A 22,395-nucleotide genomic window follows, 5' to 3' on the forward strand; every position below is an offset into this window, starting at 1 on the left:
TAGCGACTTTAATTTGTATAGCATAGTATAACCAAGTCTGTGAATTTTAGCTAAGTAACTAACTCATATAACTATTTTCTTTTTATTTAATTTAATTTAATTTAATTTATATTTGGCTTAGATAGCCATTCAACCAGGTGGAACCTTGAGCAGAACCTTTTTGTATGGTGAATATTAACCAAAAGTAACTCAAAGTGATTCAAAGGCATTCAAAGGAATTATCACTGCAGTGGCAGTACTCATGTAGGAATTCTTGGTACTCTTTGCACCCCTCTTCATTTCTTGCTTCATCTATTATTTATTGATCCATTAGTTCTGCATGCTGCCTATTGTAACTTCATAATAATCCCTTGTTTATATCCTTTTTTGCATTCTTTTGTATTGTTTTCTGTTCTTTGTGTCCCCAGTTTGCCTTCCTTTTAAAAACCTATTAAATGTAATTCTGCACATGCTGCCGTAGAAGTCTGGCAAGTCCAGCAATAAAGAAAGGAGACGATATAAGACGCAATGGCAACCAAAATTAAAATACAGGATAAACAACTACAATGAGAACTTTATTGTATTTCACCTTCCACTCGTTTGACAACTCCCTAACGTAAAGTGACTTGAAGTTAAAACACAAGACGTCTAGCCTGCAGAGATGACACAGAAATCTAAAATGAGAACATGCTAAATCATTCAAAGAGATTATACTTTTGTGTTTTGAAAGATGAATAACTGGAACTGTATTGCAGTGCGTAAGTATTTTAACAACAGCTGAACTAATACACAGGACACTGTGCTAAATGCAAGTGTTACCCTAATACAGGCGTGTTATTGTGTGTGTGTTATATCTTTATGAACAGATACTAGTAGTAAATCATGCAGCAGTTTTTGTTTGTTTATCCAGAAAACCAATATTTTGTAGAACTCACTAACGGAAACATACATTCTCAACTCAGAGTAATATATGAGCCTAACAGGACAAAGTTTGCATCTTTTTAAAATATATTAGCAAAAAAAGAGGGCTATGAGAAAGAAATTCTACCAATTTTTCAAAATTTTAGCATAATTAATCATTGAGATGTAAAGTTGTTCAGAGTGGTTTGATGTGAAATGGTTCTTTGTAGAGAAACTTAATAACTACTTACAGTGGTGGTAGAAACCAGGGGTCACAATGCAAATATTGCCATTTAATTTACTATCCCAAATGAACCTTTACATGTCTTCTGAGTTTTAATATGTAGATAATTGTAAAATCGTGGTGAATCCACAAAAATACACTTTCTTGCATATTTTCTTACAATAGTTTCCATGTACCTCTTCGCCATGAAAGTATTTAAAAAAAAACAGAAATGTTATGTTAGCGCCTTACTGTAAAACTACTGGTAAGCAATGTCTCAGACATCAGGCAGCATATTCATAAACATTTCACACAAAAGCCTTCTTTGAGGTTACTTTTAGAGGCAATAAACATGATTTTGTCTTGGCATGTTTCTCTAGAAAGAAGCATTTCACATTAAAAGCTCTCTGACTGACTTTGCTTCTTAATAATTTAATTATTTTGAGATTTTGAAAGATTGGTGAAACTACCCTTTAACAATACCTTGATGTGAAGTCACACGAAGGCATTGCAACTAATCTACTGCAAAATTACAGCAAGTTTCTGTAGGGTGAGGCACCACCTCCTAACAAATCCATATTCAGCCCTTTGCACCATTCAAAGGCAAACAATTCATCTCCTATGGTACATGGTCACTGAGTCAAAAGAGTCAGTCAATCAACTGGTCATCAAAACTACACTCGGCAGAAAAAATAAAACTCGCTTTCAAGTTTCAACAGGACAAGTTTGCTGATAGGTTTTAAAAAACACTCACGTTCATCTACTAGTCCGTCTCAAATCCAGCAGCAGCTGTCCACACGCATACACACACTGTCTATTCATGATCATGATTAATACAGTCACTCATGTGCCAATCAAGCCACAATAAATAATACAAATACAAAATACTCTAACAAAGGGTCGCTAAACAGGCAGAGGGACATCCTTCAATACACACATTTACATATATACAATCAATTAGACATACAAAACCCACCCTTCCTTCTCCCCCTGGAAGCAGCGATACAAGGGGCCCAAGCACAGCTGGAGACAATGGAAACAAAAGGGGGAGCCATAATAAAGACTTTTGACCAGGGTGTTTATTCACAATCCTGTAGGGCCACAGAGTTTTTTCCTTTTCCAGTACACCTAATTCAAATGACCCTTTATTCAGCCCTTAGTGGAAAAGGATGGACATTGTAACCACATCTGCTATTCAAAAATGCACATTTTTAAGCAGACAGTAATAGTAATAATAGCTTATCAGTAGTCATAGTATTTCGATATCTCAACAAGAAAATATTTTACTTCACTATGGAAAAAAAAAAAAACATTTATTGAGCACAGCTAGCTTAAGAGATGATATGTACTTGAATGTTTTGGATGATTTAGAGACGTATTCGTATTTTAGGTGTATATGATTTAAAGGGGCACTGAGGCCAAAATAAAAAAAATGTAACCAAAGCTACATCTGTGGTAAACATGCCTACCTGCTGCAGGTGATTTTTCAGCTTAAAGAATGGAAGAACCCCTGTCTGATGATCTATCTTGAAGATGGGAGAAACTTTTGAAAATCTACAACTGCTTTGGGGTAGATATTTGGGGGCAGGCTGTTTGAAAAGTCTTTTTTGTTAGCTGGTGAATGTAAAAGGAAGCTAGCTAATGTTTCTGCTAATGGATAAAGCTAGCTACCTGGCCATCTAGATATCTTACTTCAGTTTAGATTCTTTTTTCTGGCTGAAAAGACAAAAAAACCTGTCTTGGGAGTCTACTTTGTGCTAAATAAACATCAAATCAATGTTTTCTTTACAATTTTGTTCGACAAACGAGGAAAGAGATAGGTAAATGCTAGCTTGGTTGTATATATTAGCCTAGTCAGTGGCTATGCTAGCAATCAGGATTGGTGCAGCACCGCAGGAATTCCAAATGGTTGTATGATATGCATAATGCATGCTGGGTATTGCAGTGAGAGAACACTGATGAAAATGAAAACAATCGTAAATTCTGTCAAACCGATGAGGCTGAGGGATACAATGCAGTGCTACAGAATGCTACATGACACAACAGCCAACATATTAAACTGTGGTTTTAGCAAGGAATGTTCTACAACTACAAGTTGGCCTACAGAATAATAAATGACATATTCATAACCTGAAGTATTTACAGATATGTCTGTGGTTCTTTGTTGTACGCTCAGTTGATATTAAGTAATTACATGTTTCATAAGATACAAGATCTTACATTTTTTTCCTTCTCAAACTATCTTATTTATGTACCCAGTTAAGTAAAATACGATTAGTAATTCCCTCAACTATGCCCATCTCTATTTATAAATAGGTGTGCTGGAGCTGCTGGCCCTACAGGATTGGGAGTGAACACTTATTTGCAAGAAATCAATGGCTCCAGAGCCAAAAGCTGGAGCGGATTTAAAATTGATGGAACATGTGCAGTTGTTTTTTCTTCCTTCCTCTCAGTGTTGTTTAAGCAGAGCTATTCCTCCCTCTGGAAGCCCTGGGCACAGCTAGCATCTTCGCTGCACTGAGGAGTGATGGGTGGGGCGGGGGAGGGTGAGGGGAGTGTGCCGGCTGTTTCAGAGGACTCGGGGGTGGGGAGAGCCTGAACCGGAGTAGCTCTGGAGGCTTTGGAGTCGTCGGACAGGGCTGAGGGCCGTCTCCTCCCCGAGCGTCTCCGTCTCCTCCCTCCTTCCCCTTCAGGCTGGGACGGGGCAGAGCTTTTGGTGGGTGGGGCGGTGCTGTTGTCCTGAGCACGGCGGGACAGCTGGAGCTTTTCCTTATCTAGAGCTGTGTTCTACAGGGACAAAGACAGAGAGGTCAGCTCAGTGTGCATGCATGTGCATGCATATATACAGTAGGGTTGGGCGATTTTTTTCTTTTTAAAGTACTTCTTTTAAACCATAAACTGATAGAAAACGACTTAGGAAACGAGAATTCCACCAAATTTTAAAAATTGTCTGCATAGTCGTGGTGTTAATTCATTCAGAGTGGATTCATGGTTCATGTGAAATCTTCAGTTCTAAGTCAGAACTGTTCACAAAGATGGTGATAGGAACCAGATGTCTGTAGAGTTTAATGCCACCAAAAGCAACATCACAGAAAGTTATTACATTATATGTTTATGAATACACTGCCTGCTGCCTGAGACATTGTTGTATCATAATTTTGAGATGAGCTTTGGTCTAAATTTATTTTTAAAAACACATCCATGGCAGACATATACATGCAATAGTCCTCAAAGAAAACAAAATTTTCTTCCCACATTTTCCACTATTTTATCATCAGCATTACTTAAGGATGACCACATGTAGACCACTCTGAATGATTTTGTTTACATTTCATTAAATTATGCAATCCCTCTTTAAATATCTTTAAAGGAACCAACCATTTTCTTTTGGAATTAATCTTGTAGTTTCTTCGTACACTTAGTCCACTGTAATCTTTCATATCTGTACTCGGCGCTTCTCATGACACTTCATTAATAGTTAGATGAATCTCAATCTGACTCAGGGATGGCTTTTGTTGCACCATTAAACGTGCATGTGGAATTAAGCAGTAATAACTTTCTCAATGTAAAAATACAATTGTTAGAAAAGTTGACATGATGACAATATAATAATATAATATCGGTAAATCGCCCAAACCTAGTATATACACACACACAAACACACACACACACACACACACACACACACACACAGAAAAAGGGAAAAGAAATCTCAGATTGGAAAAGACAGAGAAAAACAGAGAAACCTGTTATGATGCGGAAGTGTGAAGATAGAGACAGTTTAAAGCTTCAAGCTTAAAAGATTCAATAGTGTTGATCTTACATCTACTGTTTATTATGTGTTTTATTCTTTGCCTGCACAGAAAAAACAGTATCGTTCATTCCAAACAACTACGGGTAAATGTTAAAAATACTGTAGGACTAAGTATTTTAACAGTGGGGGATGAACAGAACACAGATTATTATTACTACAGAGAATGAGAAAACACCAATGAAATTCCTGACAGACTGATTCCTGAAACAGACTGTTTATGTTTATTGCCACTGGGGTAATGCTTCATTATATCCTCACCTTATAAAGCTTTAATAAGCTATTATGAAATGATGTATTAACCATGTAATGCTACAACATTTCTAAGCTATTTACAAAGAATAACCCAAATACAAAGGATTCATTTTCTCACAATCCAAATAATCCCAAACACATTCAGTGATGTTGAGCTCTGGACTCTGGGGTGGTCAGTTCACTGTTCTGAGAACATCAGCAGCTTCTTTGTTTAATTTGTAAATTTTCTTATTTTTTGTCTATTTTTTTCTTAGTAAGGACTTCTTAAAAGCTACACATCCTTTTGGTGGGTCCTGACCTTTTAATGGGTTACAGATGATTATTAAATAAATGTAAATAAATGTTTAATAAATAATAAATGTTTTATTACTTTACTCTTCATTTATAAACTTGTTTGTATATGGGTTAATTCTTTACCAATAGTGTACAAATGGTTTGCACATTTTAAACATTAATAAATGGTTGACACATCATCTAATAATGGCCTATTAATACTTTATAAGGTGAGCTTATGATAAAGCTTTACCATTGTCATTGTTTCACTGTGTAACTGCCCATCTTTAGAAATAATCATTGGTGTTTTGATCACTTCCCCTCAGTTTTAGTGGGTGTGTCTAACATGGAAAAGACAGAAGCAGCAAGTAAGAAGCATAGCAGTTAGTGTTAGTACATACCATTGCCTTGGAGCTACGCAGAGGATAGCAATGCCGAGGGAGGGGTGCAGAAGCAGAGGGACAGAGACTAGTCTTACTCACAGAACACACACTAGGCAACAACGTATAGAGCACACACACATTTCTAGTAACCCATAACACTTTAGCTGGAGGACAAGTTTTATGAACTGAATTGGATTAAATTGGAGTCCTTCAACAAAAGTGTCACCAAAAATACACACACAGATCTATGGTCAGATTCCTTCTAAAGGTTCCTGCTTGCATTGATGGAGGAGAAGCAGCATTTAGCTATAGGAAATTTGTACTAGCTATAGGATAAACTACAGGATATTTCAGGATTTAAAAGTGAGAATAACTGCTTTATAACATAAGATCAGATCCTCCTCAGTAACTGCCACTTTGGCAGATAGAGAAGGATGAGTGGGCATCGTCATTTTTAACAGATGTTTTCTATATTTCCTTTAAGCCACATAGAAAACATTGAATCCAAGGCAATTTTACACTTCATCAGCATCTCTCTGTCACACAGCCTTTGAAGGCAGAAGTTTTCCTGTTGTATCATGCTTGACCACAAGATGGCAGCAGACCACAAATGGTAAAAAAAAATCAAACGTTCAGAATTTTCCCCAAGCTGATCAGCCAAGACATGTCTGAAGTTTGCTTCTTTAGTTTTGCACTGGATCTACAAAGCTAATGCAGCTAAGAACAGAAGAACAGAAGCTTATAACCCACCAATCAGGACTGTGCCCACTGTATTGTCTGAATGCTGAGCTGTTAAAGCTGCACTTCATAAGATTTTTTTTTTGTTAAAACTGAAAAAGAAGTAAAACTAGAAATACAATTACTAAGTCAGGAGAAAAGATTGCATGTCCTGCTGTGAGTCACCCTGTAAAGCCTGTAATAATAATTTAGGTTTAATGCTGAATGACAAAAGTAAGAAGACAAAAGTGAGATCAGTAGCCAGCAACATCTGAGCTTTAACTGTGTAAATAAATGTGGATTAACTATTAGGCAAGCAACGTCACTATTGTCATTTTTATTTATGTGTTAAAAATGCTTATTAATAACCATTAATAAACTAATTTGAAACCACTGATAAGCCTTTATAAGGTTAATTTTATTGAAAAGTGGTCCCATAGATAATTCACCTACATACTCAAAACATCCTTCACCAAGTTTTGAGAGAGGTCTCCAAATCCCCACAACTTACATAGCGTACCTTTCAGTAATCTCAAATAGACTTATGTGGTTTCTGAAAACAATATTCTTCCTGATTTCTCTATTTTTTCTGTATGTTTTGGCCAGTTTCACAGAAAAAGTATGTCATAAAGTGTCAGAGCAAGACTATTTGAAGCTATGTAACAATGTGAGTTGGTTTGATTCCAATTTGTAAAGATTTAGAAATGCAGTTTACACAATGCTAATTGGTGTTGCATCATAGCCGCGTTTCCATTACTGCTTAGCTACATTAGCCTTATAGCGTCAGTACAAAACTACAGAAGCAAACTTCAGACACCAAGAATATCTTTTTTGATCTGCTACATTTTTGACAAGAGGAAAACTGTGTACATTTAATGTTTCATCATTATTCACTATTCACCAATATTGACCCCTATTTCTTCAACACAGTTTTAATTCACTGTGCCTTGGAACCTCTGTTGCTGTGAAATCACTGGACTCAGACTGTGTGACAGAGACAGGCAAAAAGACCGCAGGGTTAATACTTCAAGCAGTGATTAACTTTGCATGCCAGAACAAACCGCAGTGCAATAGCCTGAAAGAAACGACACTGCAGCACAGGCGATAGGACAAAGGCTTCGGCAGCTTTGGGGAATTTGAAGAGGACACACGGATGCATGGAGGGTGAGATGAGATGAAGATGAGGTTTAAAACAGGCCCTGTAAGCGAGGTGTCCAGCTCCAGTCCTTCAGAATCACAGCACTGCACACTGCAGTGTTCTTCCTGCTCAAATATAACTGATCCGGCTCATTACAAAACTACCAAAACCATCATGAATCGTTGTGTTAGAGCATGAATAACACTAAACAGTCTGGTGCAGGGATTAAAAACAGAACAGGGCAGGAACAAAAACTGAAAATAAACAATGTTTTTCACAGAACTGAAAACAGGAACAAAGCAGTGAAAACTTTTAACTGGTTAACCTTATTGCATCCAGGTTCATTTTCATAGAACATTTTTATTTAGTTTTTTTTCTGTTCTACCTCTTTTCCAGCTGATTACTGGTTAGAAGACAAAAAAAAATGAAATTCTTTTGATATTTGCTCCCTTTGTAAGGTTTGGAATCACTGTTATATAAATATATATGTGAAAATAAAACCAATTTGGTTGCAGATATACATATGCAATGCTAGCCCTGCTCAATTTCACAGCTTTCAGATAATTAGTAGGACACTAGATAGCTGTAAATAAAAATTAAGAAAGTTTAAGATGTATCTAGAATGATGAATAGAGGTGTAGACGATTCATTAAAGGACCTATATCATTGAGAGTTTTACTCTTTACTTTAATTTTTTTAAGTTGATGTAGTTCGATGTAGGACATACAACACTGTCAAAATTTCAGTCCAATATTCAGTCCATGCAGTCCATATATGGAAACTAAGCTGAATTTACTGTAAAGAAAAGACTGAAAAGAATTTACTGTTTCTGTGATGTCACAAAAACCAACACATTCACATATTTCTGTCTACTCAGTCTATATAGAAGTTTAACTCCACCTATTCACACTGAAGTTATAAGGAGTGTTTTAGTCTGCTTTCTGAGTGAGGCACAATACAGGACTGCCAATCAGAACAGTGATCTTAAAGGCACAGTAACAAGTAGCCTGTTTAATTCTAAAGAATAAAGAGAGGTGTGAAAATGGTCATGCAAAAATGAATTTGTACTGTTTTTGCTACATAAACTCAAATAAATGTTAAAAGTGAACCTCAGGGAAAATAATGCGAGAAAAAAGTAAGGATACAGGATTTAATGATCGAGAAAGCATCTCTAATCAAATTAACATCCAGAATGCCTCATATTTCAAAAGCAGTGATCAAGTCTCAAAGCAGATAGGTGGTCAAAATGTTTGGAAACATATAATTACAGCATATTATTAATCAATCAATAACTTCCTAAAATACTATTTTTTTTTAAAAATACCTTCTAATATTTAATATATCATGTTTAAATTCGCACCATATTCATTATTGTAGTCATTTTTGGAGTCATTATTGTATAAAAAGTAACAATGATGACTGAAGCATATTGTGCAAACTTTAGGCTACTTAAAACAACAGTAACACCAAATATGTCAATGTTGCACTTAATCCCTAAAATTTCAACCAGAATGAAATAATAGTTATTAACCAGTTCACTACATTTTAATATAAAGTTTTCACTTTGGAACTTGTAAGTGTTTTTCTCCTATTTTGGTTGTATTCTGTGAAAAAAAAAAATCTTGTTTGTTTGCAGTTTTTGTTCTCTTTTTTTGTTCCACTTTTCGTGTCTGTTAACCATTTCTAATTCCTGCTCTGGTGCAGGCGGTGCCTTCAGGACTAGATGCGGTCAGCCCTGCCCTGAAAGAAATCTTGGCTAGGCCTCGTAATCTGTGAGGTCAGGAAGAGAGCACTGCAACAGCGTAAAGCCCAGAGGTTTCATACTTCAGTCAGGCCACACAAGCTTTTAGTAAAGAGTTTTGCAGAAGGAGGTGAAGATTTGGAGTCAAATACCCAGAATCCAGCAGGGGGCTTCTCCTGGTCCTGGGACGGAGGGGGAGGGGTGTAGGAAAGGGCTGCAGATACTGCTCTGGCCTTATAGCTCAAACTGTCAAATGAGATTGAGGTCAGTAAAAGTCTGGCAGTGCCCCAGAGATTCCTCTCCATTCATACCATCTTTACTTCTCTGAAGAAAAAGCCAGGGCTTACAGGTCTTACAGAAGAGTCATAGGCCTTTGTAAGCTGGACTAAGTGGTCCATTTTTGGTGTTAGAACAAATCTCCTCCACTCGTAGACAAAGCATTACTGAACTGTAGTTACAGATGTGCTATGGGAGGATCACATCACTTCAATATGGACAAATAGTGAGGTTTAACCCTTAGAAGTCTATAGTTACTGTAGTTCTGCCTTTATGTTCTGTTTACATAATTATTTAAATATAATTACATAGTTATGTTTTATTTACAGTCAATTTATATTCTGAATAATCAGGATTAAGTTTGCACTTCTGTCAAATAATGTCAGAAAAGCAAAACAAGGCTGTCCACACAGCAACAACATTTAATCAGATTTGTAATGAATCATAAGAAATAATCTCCCCTTTCAGTCTAGAATCCACAGTTCCACAAAGGGCTGCAACACACATACAATAATATTAAAAAAATAGAATAATCTAGCTGTTCAGAGCTAGGCGAGGGTTGCCAGATTGGGCAGGATCAGCATTTTGAGGCAACCTGCTATGAAATAATTATTTAAGTTATTTTTTTCACTGCCTTTCATTTCAACTAAGTTTTATTATAAAGCAAAATAAATAAATACAATTTATGATGGAAACAAATACTGAATATAGTTGATCAAATTCACATAAAAGCTTGTTTAATATTGTTGTGAATTAAAAGAAGTATGATAAATTATGATGGAAGTGAATTTACTGAGTAAATAATGCACACTCCCAGGAAAACAAATTACTAAACTGTACTATTTTGGGTAACACTGGGGTGCTAGCCTTCAAGGTACGTCTTTAGTACCTTTAATCAGGGAATATAATTCTAACATATTCTGTTGCACTTCTTCTGTCTTGACTCTAGGCTTTTTATTTTATTTTCCTCCTTCAAAAGGACAAAACAGTACAAATATCCCCTTTCCTCTGGCAAAGTGAATGTAGTGTACCTTGACAACTAATGTGAGGTCTGCCATTGTAACTGTGTGACCACATCTGTTCATTGCACCTTGCAGGACAAAACTGTACCTGTGCAGCGCCTTCATTTCAGTGAGAATAATGTCATGACTTAATATAAGTACTAACACATTTCCATTGTTGCCTGGCTGTAGCTACAAAACATGACAGAGGGGAGCAGATGCTACTGAACTAATGAAAGAATGGAGTCCTTTACCTTAGAAAAAGACGAACAGTTGTAAGCAAAAGTTTGGACGCCCCCAAAAGTTTCTAAGTGAAAATAAGCTAACACATCTTCAACAGGGAACAAAATTGAATGTGGTATTTTTCTGCAGATGTTAGCGCCCAATTTCTATTTCTTTGCTGAGGTTAACCTATTGGAAAAAATACAACATCAATATAAAATGTACTTTAATTTTTGCACAGGTCATATTTTCCCCAATATGTTAAATTTGCAAATAAACAGCAATTGTCCATTAAAATTTGCAGAAGTGTGTTCTCTGTAGAGGACGAGAACTTATGTTCACTTAAATAAAATTGTAAATTGACCAGGGGCACGCAAACTTTGCATATAACTGTGACATTAGATGTCAACAGATTAGATAAAAGTGCTCAAAGCTGATTGATGGACACATACTGAGTGGTAAATAAAACATACATGTACGGTATTTATAAAGTTTTGTTCATTTACAGAAATAAAATGTAAATTTACAAAATAAAATGATCGCCTTTATTTTTACACACATTACTGCTATCATTATGGTAAAAATACTGTACATCAGAATAACTAGTTGAACTAGTGAAATTACAGAAGAAGACAGTTTTTCTAAAATATTAAATTATTTTATTTATTTTTTTTTACAGATGACATCTTATGATATCAACCTATTAAATTCAAAGAAAACAGCACTGAGAAGCTGCTCAACATTGAACATTTTTGTTCTTCATTTGAAATGGAAACTTGGCTAATTACAACAGGCTTTAGTTACCACCAGCAACAACTGAGACTTCTAAGGGTTAATTCATTAGTTGAAGTGACTTTTCAGTAAACATTGTTGCTCTATTTTATCCTTAAGAGTTAACTTGTTCTGATCAGTATACAGTCTGGATGAAAGGTCTGTGAGTCGATGCTATGATGGTGGTGTTGGTGGTGCCAGGACAGACTGCATGTGAGTGTGAGTGTGCCGTGAGCATAAGAGAAACCGGACGTCCTGTACAGTTGAACAGGGGCAGGAAGTAAGGTCATGAATGCTTGAGGATATTTATGAGGATACACAGGAAAGGAAATGACTGAAATGCTTCACCCACAATCACTCCCTTAGAGACAGAGAACAGTGAGACCATACTGACACGGAGAGGATTATCACTCAGTCGAAAAGACCATATTTCTACGACAGCTATTGACAAAAAAAAGCAGCGCTCGACAAGACGCTGTCCAGTACTGATTTATAATACAGTAATCTGTAAAGCTCTAAAGCTCTTTGGGCATGTAGCACTTACATAATTTACTCTGTGGAGACAGATGAAGGCTCGATTGATTTTTATACAGCCAGCGCATATCTGGAGGAGGCAACGTCTTTGGGATTTCTGTACTATATTTGATCTCAGACTTCACTTTGCACAGTTAGAATATGTATCGTTAAGCCCAGTTCGCACTCATCTGACGAGATGAGATGAGACAGCCTTAGAATGCTTTAAAAGGCAGTTTGATCAGTGTGGACAGTGTGGTTTTTAAGTCTGGATCCCAGAGATTTATAAAGTTTTGGGCCCCAGTTTTAGAATGTTACTTTCTCTTTATCATGCAGTACTGTTCAAAAGTCAGAGACTACTCTTCATTTGTGTCCTTTCCAGTCAAAGCACCCATTTAGTACTTTCGTTTATTCATTTTTCAGAGTCAGGAAAAAAAGGACTCAACAATTAAGCATAATTTCACATTTTCTCAGTTTTATTGTGTTCACTCTTTGCCTTTATTACAGCTTCCATTCTTTTCAGGAGACTTGCTTTCAGTTTTTTTTTAAAAATCTGCAGGGATATTCTTCCACACCTCCAAAGTTCTGTCTTACAAGCTGGTTAGGTTTTCTGCTTCTCATACATGCAGTGATGTTAACAGCCTGGACTCTGGGGTGGTCAGTCTATTGCTATGAGAACACCAACAGCTTCTATGTTTGATGTACAAATATTCTTTCTTGTTTTGTCTGTTCGCTTTTCTCAGTAAGGGCTTCTTGGCAACTACACTTCCTTTCAGACCCACAGTGTTGAGTGGTGTTCTTACAGTCAAAAGATGGACAGAAACACCTGTGGATCTTTTCATACCTGAAACAAGAGTGGAGCTGTACATTCTAACCACTGTTTTCATTTTTGGAAAAGCAGTTTTACAGTCTTTTTTTGTTTTGCTTTTTATCTAACTTATCTTCCTTTGACTTTCTTCTTCCTTATGTCAGCGGACCTCCTCTTCTTCTTCTATCTAATTTCTTCATAAATATCTCCTTATACACAAATAACTTGTTTTGCAACTAATGTTTTGACTGAAAATTAAATAAAAGAAGGAGGGCTTTGACCTTTGCACTGTACTTTAATGTATTATTTGTCAAAGAAATTTGGATTTTTGTGTATATGGAGTCCAAGGGCAAAAGTCGATGAAAATTTGAGGGCACAGTATAAGTATATGTGTCTTTCGCCTTCAGTTGCTGATAAAGATAAACTTCAAACTGCTAGTTTATTCTTCTGTTTCTAATTGTAATACTAATTTTTCAATAAATACTATGAAACTAATATGTAAATTACATGTAAATGAAAGTGAGAATTTGAATATACACACCCTTAGAACTGAAGTGGCAAATTGGCATGTTGACAGAACTGTCCCATCACCCAGTGACCAACCCAAACTGGCATAAAAACCTGTTTTTTTTATGCTTTTTTGCAGTTTTTTAGGTTTTTTAAGTTGATCAACTAGGCAAGCAGAGAGATATTTCTCATTGTTATCCTTATTTAGCCACTTTGAAGGATTGATTCAAATGAATGAATAACCCTGAAAAAAAGTCGCCAGTGTTTTCTACATACAAGCTTTACTTGGGTGCCCCTCCCCCTCCCCTAAAGTACGTTAATGGCAACCCAAGAATATTCTGTTCTATTTTAATAATATCCAATTTCAAATCTGTCACATTTTAGCAAATTCCAAAAATAAAATATTTTGTATTTTCATTAATTAACAATGCAAAGTATCACTTTTTTCTCTGTTGTAATTTCTATAATCTTAAACTTCACTTAATCAAGTAGCTACATGAGGTGCTTCTAATGATGAAAAACTTGTAAACTTGTCACAATTTACTACATAATAAGTAAACAAATGATGAGTTTGGATATCCACATATTCAAGTAACCTCCCTCACCTCCCTGATGGTGCTCCCCCAGGTTTGTTTCAGAAACACTGCTGGGAAATACTGCTACAATCATTGCTTGAGTGTGATCACTGGGTTTTATTAACAGTGTTCTTCAAAACTGTTTATATTCTAAAACGCTCCAAAACTCTGTTGTCTCATCATGTCAGATAACTGTGAACTGGGCTTCAGAGTCCTCCTCAGACTTAGTCGTAGATGCAAACGACCAGCACATTCTGACGTTGAATATAGTCAGGTCCTTTGATTATGCAGATCAATACCAGCACAAATGTGTGTGGGTGTGTGATCTTACCATTATAACAGACACTCCAGCGGAGGTGTTGCCCTGCTTCTGAGCAGAGGTAAAGTGCTTCTTCAGTTTCCCCGTCACCTCCATCTTCATGTTGTTTTCCATAGCAGCGTCATCCTGATGCGCATTTACAGAAGGTTTAAATATTATCAACAAAAAAAAAACCTCACACAAATCGCTTAATGAACAGTATTTGACATTTACAGAAGATAACACCGCAATGGTGAATTTACGTAGAATCAATCTGTATATTGTTCATTGAAACAGTAAAATAACTATAGTTTGCTAATAAATGAGAACACACACGCTCACCGTGACCCAGGGATGACACAGTACATCTTCGGCTGTGTATCTGGCCTCAACATTCACTTGGAGCATCCGGCCAATCAGCTCCTGCAAAACAGACCATGTGACGAGATTGGTATTTAGAATGCTTAACTGTTATGAATTCCACAATTAATGGCCGCTCTTAAAGTCAGTTGACTAAATAGCGAATGAGTAAGTTAGCCATTCATGACACAGCAACTGTGCAACGCTTGAAATTCAGACAATGTTCTATTTATATAAAAATATCTCAGCCAAAAAAGAAAAATATGTAAGTTACTTTTCCCCTTTTATGAAGGGGAATACAGTTTGGGCACCCCGGGTCATTTTAATGCACAATTTCTGCACATTGTAATGCACAATTACTGTTTATTTGCTAAATTTTGCTAATTTGAAAAACAATTACATGAAATCTGGCACATTTTATGAGCATTAGTCCAGTTTTTTTTGTTTCTTTTTTCCCATTTTTTTTTTCCAGTATGTTAAACTCAGCAAATAATCAGAAACTAAAATGTGCAGAGAATACCATATTTACAATGATCCCTGCAGTTATTTTTACTTTGAATATCAACAAATCACATTATTTGACCAAGAGTGTTCAAACTTTTGCATGTAACTGTACAAGATAATTCTTGTGGGGCCAAGTGCTTCCATGGTAGAAAAACCTGGTGACCAGCATGACCAGCATATGTTGTGTTCTGGAGGGTGGTATGCTGGTCAGCAGCAATGGAAGCTGTTATGCTGATCACCACCAAAACAAGCACATGTTGTGTTTTAGATGCTGGTATGCTGGTCAACCAGCATGACCACCAGCGAAACCAGCACCAGAGTTGTTTTTTTTTTAAGTTGTTTTTTTAGCAGGGATGAAAACATTTGCAGACACTCATGAGAGATTTTGCACTAAATGTGGGTGAAAACATAGAAATATTAGGGTGGGAACAAACTGAGCGAGAACTCTTCATTAAGGCACAGTTTAAATTACACTTTTGGCTGCATTGTCTGACAAACAGCAAGCCTGTCGTTAGCACGTAGCTTATCATAAGTTAGCAGGGCTGAAAAGTCTCCCCAAAAGACTCCAGTTAACCACGTAGATGTGCATCGAGTGTGTGGAGAACATATTACATGCAATAAAAATAGACATAACCTCTTGCAAAGGAAAAACAGTTTCATTAGCTCATGATAGCATTTCACTAGCTAGCTTGCTTTGCTTGTGTTACTGATTGCCCTTCAGATGTTTAAAGAGGACAGACTAGGGGAATTTGGGGTGAGTCTTAGAGGGGATGTATCCTTGTTCACGGTGGATTTTAGTGCAATCCAGGAAGCTGTAACAAGCTGTCCCCAGATGTGTATTCTCATTATGAGATCATGTCTGGCCCTGTGAATTGTTAAGCCTGGCTGTTCCCGAGAAAGGATTTTCGTATTTGATCAAAAAGCCTTATTTTCAACTACAAGCCAACTAATCAGCCCCACCCCCAAAGCATTGATCTATGGAATCTTTACAGATTTTTATGGAACTTCTTTAAATGGAACACCATGCACTGTACTGTAACTACAACGCTATGACTGATTAGTCATCGGACAGCGGACAGCCCTGGTGCTAACTGTCTCTAACATGATGAATGTTGGAAATAAACCATGCTGAGTCTTCACTGGATTGAAGCCCTACAGACATTAGTGAGAGAAAGATTAAATTACTCTATTGGAGCTTCACAATGAACAGTAAAAATGCTCCATCCGAAATCAGTTCATTTGATTAGCTTTGATTAAAGACTATTCATGTGAGCATCCTTTGAAATTGTATCACTTCCCTCTTTGCTGCTGTAAGAAGAGGAAAAGAGCAGCTGCGTAATTAGCTGGGTGACCTTGTGCTGTGTGCTTTGGTGTCACTGTAATACAGCAGGCTAATTTAAGGCATGAACTGCCCTGCTTACACACATCATCATTTACTCAGGCGCACACACACACACCTACACATACCCACATATAAGTCTAAAAACCTCAATTCCAAAAACAACCAGTTTTCAGACCAGTATAAGAAAAGCCGAAAAAAAAGAAGGAAACTTTCTAAAAAAGATGGAACAGGGACACTATAAGACTAGGAACATTGTGAAATGTTCAAAAACATCTTTAACGGGTGATGCAATTATGCTTGGGTATAAAGGGAGCATCCAAGAAAGGCTTAGTCATGTATGGGCAAGGATGTGTTGGCTAAAAATGTATCAGCTAATAATCCATAAGTTTGTGAACAGCGTTCCTCAATGAGTGACTGAAAGGATCTGGGGTATTTTTCCCTCTATAGTGTATAATGTCCTCAAAAGACTCAGGGGATCTGTAGAAATCTCTGTGCATAAAGGGAAAGGCCGAAAACCACAACTGAATAGCTGTGACCTTCGATACCTCAGACGGCACTGCAATAAAAACCAGCATGCTTCTGTGGTGGATACATGGGCTCAGGAATACAAAGCCATATGCCAACAATGTCCAGAAAAGCTGCTGACTTCTGGGCTAGAGCTCATCTGAAATAGACTGATGCACAGAGGAAACGCGTATTGTGTACTGACAAGTCAAACTTTCATATTTTTTTGGAAACACCAGATGTTATGTAATCTGGGCCAAAGAAGAAGAAGACCATCCAGATTATTACTAGTGTAAAGTTCAATAGCCTGGTTCTGTCATGGTATGGGGATGTATTAGTGCTCAGGAGCTCCAAGATATGCTGCCTTCTAGATGACATCTTTTTCAGGGAAGTTCATGCTTATTTAAATAGGACAATGCTAAGCCACATTCTTCATATATTACAATAGCAGGACTGCGTAATTAGAGTGCAGATGCTAGACTGGCCTGCTTGCCGCCCAGAACTGTCTCCTGTTGAAAAAAGTCAGGTGCATAATGAAGCGCAAAATACAACAATGAAGACCCCGTATGTTGTGCAGCTGAAGACTTGTAATTACAGAGGAATGACAAAAAAGTCAGTTTTCAAAATAGGATCAATTAGGCTTTGTTCAAATAACCAGGATGAAGTGGCACAAATCTGATTTTTTGCCCTAGTGTGACGTTATGTTTTCAGAGCAGTGTGGACACGAAAATCGGATCTTTTCAAATATGACCTGAACCACTTTCATGTGTTCATAGATCGCGCATGCGCCATCATTCAGCGTTACCATGGCAGCAGCGGCGAACAGAGGTTAAAGCTTGTAAACAGTGGAAACACAAGACATCTAACCTTTTTTGCCTTATCTTGCTCTAATAATGAGCAGCTAAGAGCTGTTCAGAGCTGCGAAGGCTCGTTCTGCTCGTTAGTTTGATTCATTCACGTGACGTTACTGAGTAGGATGTGCGCATGCGGGTCATATCATGACGCCTGTTTGTTCACATTAGTGACAGATTTCAATCACTTACCTAAATGAGTGTGAACCATTGTGCCAGAGAGATCGGATTTGAGCAAAAAAACGGTCTTCAGTCCCCAAAGCATTATTAGGTGTTGTTAAAAGGACAGCTGATATAACACAGTGGTGAACATGCCACTGTCCCAACTTGTCTTGGAATGTGTTACAGGCAACAAATTTAGCATTTATTTACCAAAAAACAAACAAACAAACAATCAAATAAATAAGAAGGTAAAACATCAAATACTGTGTTTTTGTACTGTTTTCAATTTAAGGTCAAACAGAAATGACTAATCACTGCTTTTAGCATTTCACATACTGTCACAACATTTTTGGAACTGAGCTTTGCAATATTACCCACGTGCCTACGCAAAGAAAGAAGTGATCATGTTCCACAGTGATTTATTCCGTTCCAACTCAAACACACACAGAAATAGAAGCTGAAGTTTGTAGGCTGAGCATTAGCATATTAGCATTAGAGGGGGTGGATTCAAACAGTGCTGTGGAGGAAAGAGAATGTAGGATGAGGAATGAGACTGAGAGAAGGAGTGGGTGTATGTGTGTGTGTGAGTGTATCTAGGCACCAATAAAAGTGATGTATTGATTTTAAAGTGTGTACATAATTTCCATATGAATAAAATACATCAGCACAAATTTGTCAATCACTTCAGTTACATTTTCTGTGTGTATGTGTGTGTGTGTGTGTGTGTGTGTGTGTGTGTGTGTGTGTGTGTGTGAAGTGACAAACTGAGAGAGAAAGAGAGAGAAGGCACACACCTTAGCAGAGTGTGTGATGTTATCCCAGTATGGAGAGGGGAACTCCAGATGGCCCTGCAGTATCTGATCAAACAGGTCCTCCTGCTGGTTATTCTCACTGTAACACACATTATTCATCATAAATACAGGAAAATATTACAAATCTGTGAGCCAAAGGAAAAAAGTATCAGTGCCACAGTAACTACTGGACAGGCAAGTCAACTAATGCCTTAAAACTTAAAAGTCATAGCTATCTCATAGCTCACTGAAACAAGAGGAGAAAGCACAGGTTCAAAACTTTCAATCTATTCCACATTTGTGTTTGTAAGTAGAAAAGGGGACATTTTGAATTTGATAAGAAGTTAGTGTTGTGTAAACAGTCTTGCTTTGCCAAAACAAAACCAATACTTCCCTGTTGTTTTTACTCAAATCTGTCAATAGGAATGTAAATCGAATGTTAATGTCACATATATATATACGTAACCTACAGCAAGGAACAAAGAAAACACGAACAAACACAGCAAGAGCAGGTATGGGGGGGCATGGCATGGCAAAATGGCATGGCATCACCCTCTCACAAGATATTTTTCCTAGGTTATTTTTCCAGATGACTTTTATGATTTAGCATAGCAATATAGCAGCAACCCTCAGAATGTGTGGTTTTACTCATGTCAAATTAGCACTGCCCACCCTCAGACTAGGCTGGAGACATAAGAGGAGACTGAAGAGGGCAGAGACACAATAAGAAACCATGATAGTAAATGTAATTTGGTTTATTTAATTACACAACTACAACAAATCTGAGACCACTAGGGATTTTTTTGAATTCCTTTTTAAAACTAATTTTTTTCATTACAAATAATGCTGTCAGCAAAACAATTTGAGTCAAAAGTAGAATCTTTGAAATATTTACATGAATTTCTGAATTTCGGAGGTATGTCCCCCTTATATTAACGACAGCATGCTGGCATGGATGCCACAAGTTTGTGTACGAGCCTCTGATGATTAGATCAAATCCACCGAAGAGTCATTAGAACATCAGCTTCAATGGAAGAGATGAGACTGTCCTTTTTGTACTTGGTCAAAGTCACAAATTTGCTCAAATTTAAATAGTGACTTAGAAATCAAAATATTCATCATGACTTTTCTTTGTTTTAATTAATGGACATAATAATCAAATTAAAGAAATTAAAAAAAAATTAATTCATTTTTTAATTCTAAAACTGTTATTTATTTCCAGTTTTAAATGGAATAAAGAACATTGTGGTGTCAGATGTTTGGACCCCACTGCATGTGATTAAGTAGTAGCATTTAAATTATATTATAAACAACAATCATATCTATAGACTTTGAAGGTCTCATTTTATGAAGCTTTCCTGAGCTTTTTGGTATTTTCCTTAAACACCTAGTATTATGTATTGCTGCTCATTTTTTCAGTTCATTATATTTTTACACCATTTGCAAGCACTAGCTGTTTTACATTGTGTGAACACTTCAGGATGAGTGCAGCAGTAAAAGTGCATTAATTATATTAATGTAAACTACAGTAAAGAATGTTTTTTCCTCCTTTTATTTCAGAGATAACAAGGTTTGTCTTACAACAGAAACAATATATAAAGACCTTTATTAATGGTTTCCCACGCCCTTTGTTGGATGCTACAGTGTCTGTGGTGTTACAACAGTGACGGAGCTGAATTACCCATCAGTGTCGGTCAGAGTAGGTTTGAGTGTGGACAGTACCTGCGGAAAGGAGGGAAGCCACACAGCAGGATATAGGTGATCACCCCGGCCGCCCAGATGTCCACCTTCAGGCCATAACTATGGCAATCACAGGGCAGGGGCAGAGAGCCATATGGGAGAAAACAGTGTTTTAAAGTCGTTCCTCTCTGAGCTGATATGCAGTATGTTTCTATGTACTACTTTATATTTTTATAAAAGTAATTTACAGTTATTCAGCTGCACTTTGAAAACTCAAAATGTGTTAAGCTGTTTCTTATTAAATTTAACACAAAGTTTTCACAGTAAAATATTACATTAACATTTCATTGTAAAACCAAGATATTAAGGATTAAGATATTTTATGTAAAACACAACAGATTACTGTCAGGTTGACATTGAGCTGTACCACACAGCATTTTGGGATATGACAGCCTGAGAGTTAAAATGAAATTTAAAAAAGGCAATTATTTTTTATTAAGAACATTTAAGTGTCTTTTTGTGACAATTCAGGTTGGGGTATTTTAGACATCTTTAAAGATTTATGCTTGATTTTTGCTTGTTTGTTTGTTTGGTCGTTTGATTGCTTAAATACTAGAACACTTAGATGTTAACAAAAAACTTATTGTTTATTGGTATTGCCATTTTAATTATGTTTGTGCAAAATTTAAATGTCTGTAAAATATGTATTTTGCATTTATAATTTTGTATTCTGGTGAACAAAGTGCAAAATATAGTGAACAACAGATTTATAGGTCTAGTAACAGTCCATTTGTAAGTTTACAGTAAATTACTGGCTACTGGGTTGTATTACAGACTGTACTACAAATGTTACGTGAAAATACAGGAGATTACCATATTTTAATTATAGCTTATTCCTGTAAGTGTGCAGCAGAATATAGAAGTCACCTGCACCACAATATTTTAGTTATTTACTGTTAATTTGGTACAACTAATAGCCATTATTATTTCACTGAAGGTTTACAGTGAAATTTATTACACTCTATTTAGCAGTAGCATTATTCCATATCATTACCATATCTTATAATGCTATAACTATTTTAATACTTGATGTCAGACTACAAGAAGATAGCATATCTCCAACTTAGACTGTGACTTTGGGTTAAAATCTGAACTCACTACTTGTGTTAAATGATATAGTACACCTTGTGCATGTTTACAGTAATGTGTTATCCTTAGCCGGACATACAGTGTTTGTTTTAAAAATAATACACTTTGTTTTGAGAAAAAATAAACACCATGTCAAACATAAGGTATGCCTTACCCTGACTCTGCAATAATCTCCGGAGCGACGTAAGTGGGGGTTCCACACACAGTGTGGAGTGGCCCCTCCACCACTGTGGCCAAACCAAAATCACCTAGCTTCAGAGATTTGGTGCCATCAGGATACTCACACACCTTTGGATCATACACAGCATACACACAAAGAAAGATTATTACTTATAAAGCAACATATTACTATGTATGTTCATAAAGGAGCAAGACTAATTTCTTCAAGCTTTTGAACCTTTAAATAACATATGTTTACATGCAGTAAAGTTAATATGACTAAAAATCCCCAATCTTTTCCTCAATTTTGTCTTATCTGATTCCACTCACCAACTAGATCTTTCCCAATCACAATACACATTTATTCTCCAAGTCATGTGAAGCCAACCACCACATCTTTTTGAACTGCCACTAAAGCAACATCAGTGAACAACTCTACACGCTTGGAGGAGAATGCTAACTGCCAGTTCTATTATGTAAACTAACAGATGCCTGCACTGGC

General features: G+C 36.7%; 1 protein-coding gene across 1 annotated transcript in view; it reads right to left on the reverse strand.

Annotated features, from left to right (window-relative positions):
- Positions 1–535: 535 nt before the first annotated feature.
- The window catches only part of dclk2a (doublecortin-like kinase 2a), an 86,427-nt gene continuing 64,567 nt past the window's right edge, over positions 536–22,395 (reverse strand). Inside the window, exons 12-17 of the mRNA XM_036574910.1 lie at positions 21,889–22,022; positions 20,628–20,705; positions 18,909–19,005; positions 14,734–14,814; positions 14,425–14,538; positions 536–3,889 (exon numbers count right to left, since the gene is read on the reverse strand). Coding sequence (XP_036430803.1) covers positions 3,572–3,889; positions 14,425–14,538; positions 14,734–14,814; positions 18,909–19,005; positions 20,628–20,705; positions 21,889–22,022 — 822 coding nt within the window. The 3' untranslated portion in view covers positions 536–3,571. The remainder of the gene's footprint in view (positions 3,890–14,424; positions 14,539–14,733; positions 14,815–18,908; positions 19,006–20,627; positions 20,706–21,888; positions 22,023–22,395) is intronic.

This window comes from Colossoma macropomum, unplaced genomic scaffold (assembly GCF_904425465.1).
Source record: "Colossoma macropomum unplaced genomic scaffold, Colossoma_macropomum, whole genome shotgun sequence".
In the NCBI taxonomy this organism is placed as follows: Eukaryota; Metazoa; Chordata; class Actinopteri; order Characiformes; family Serrasalmidae; genus Colossoma; species Colossoma macropomum.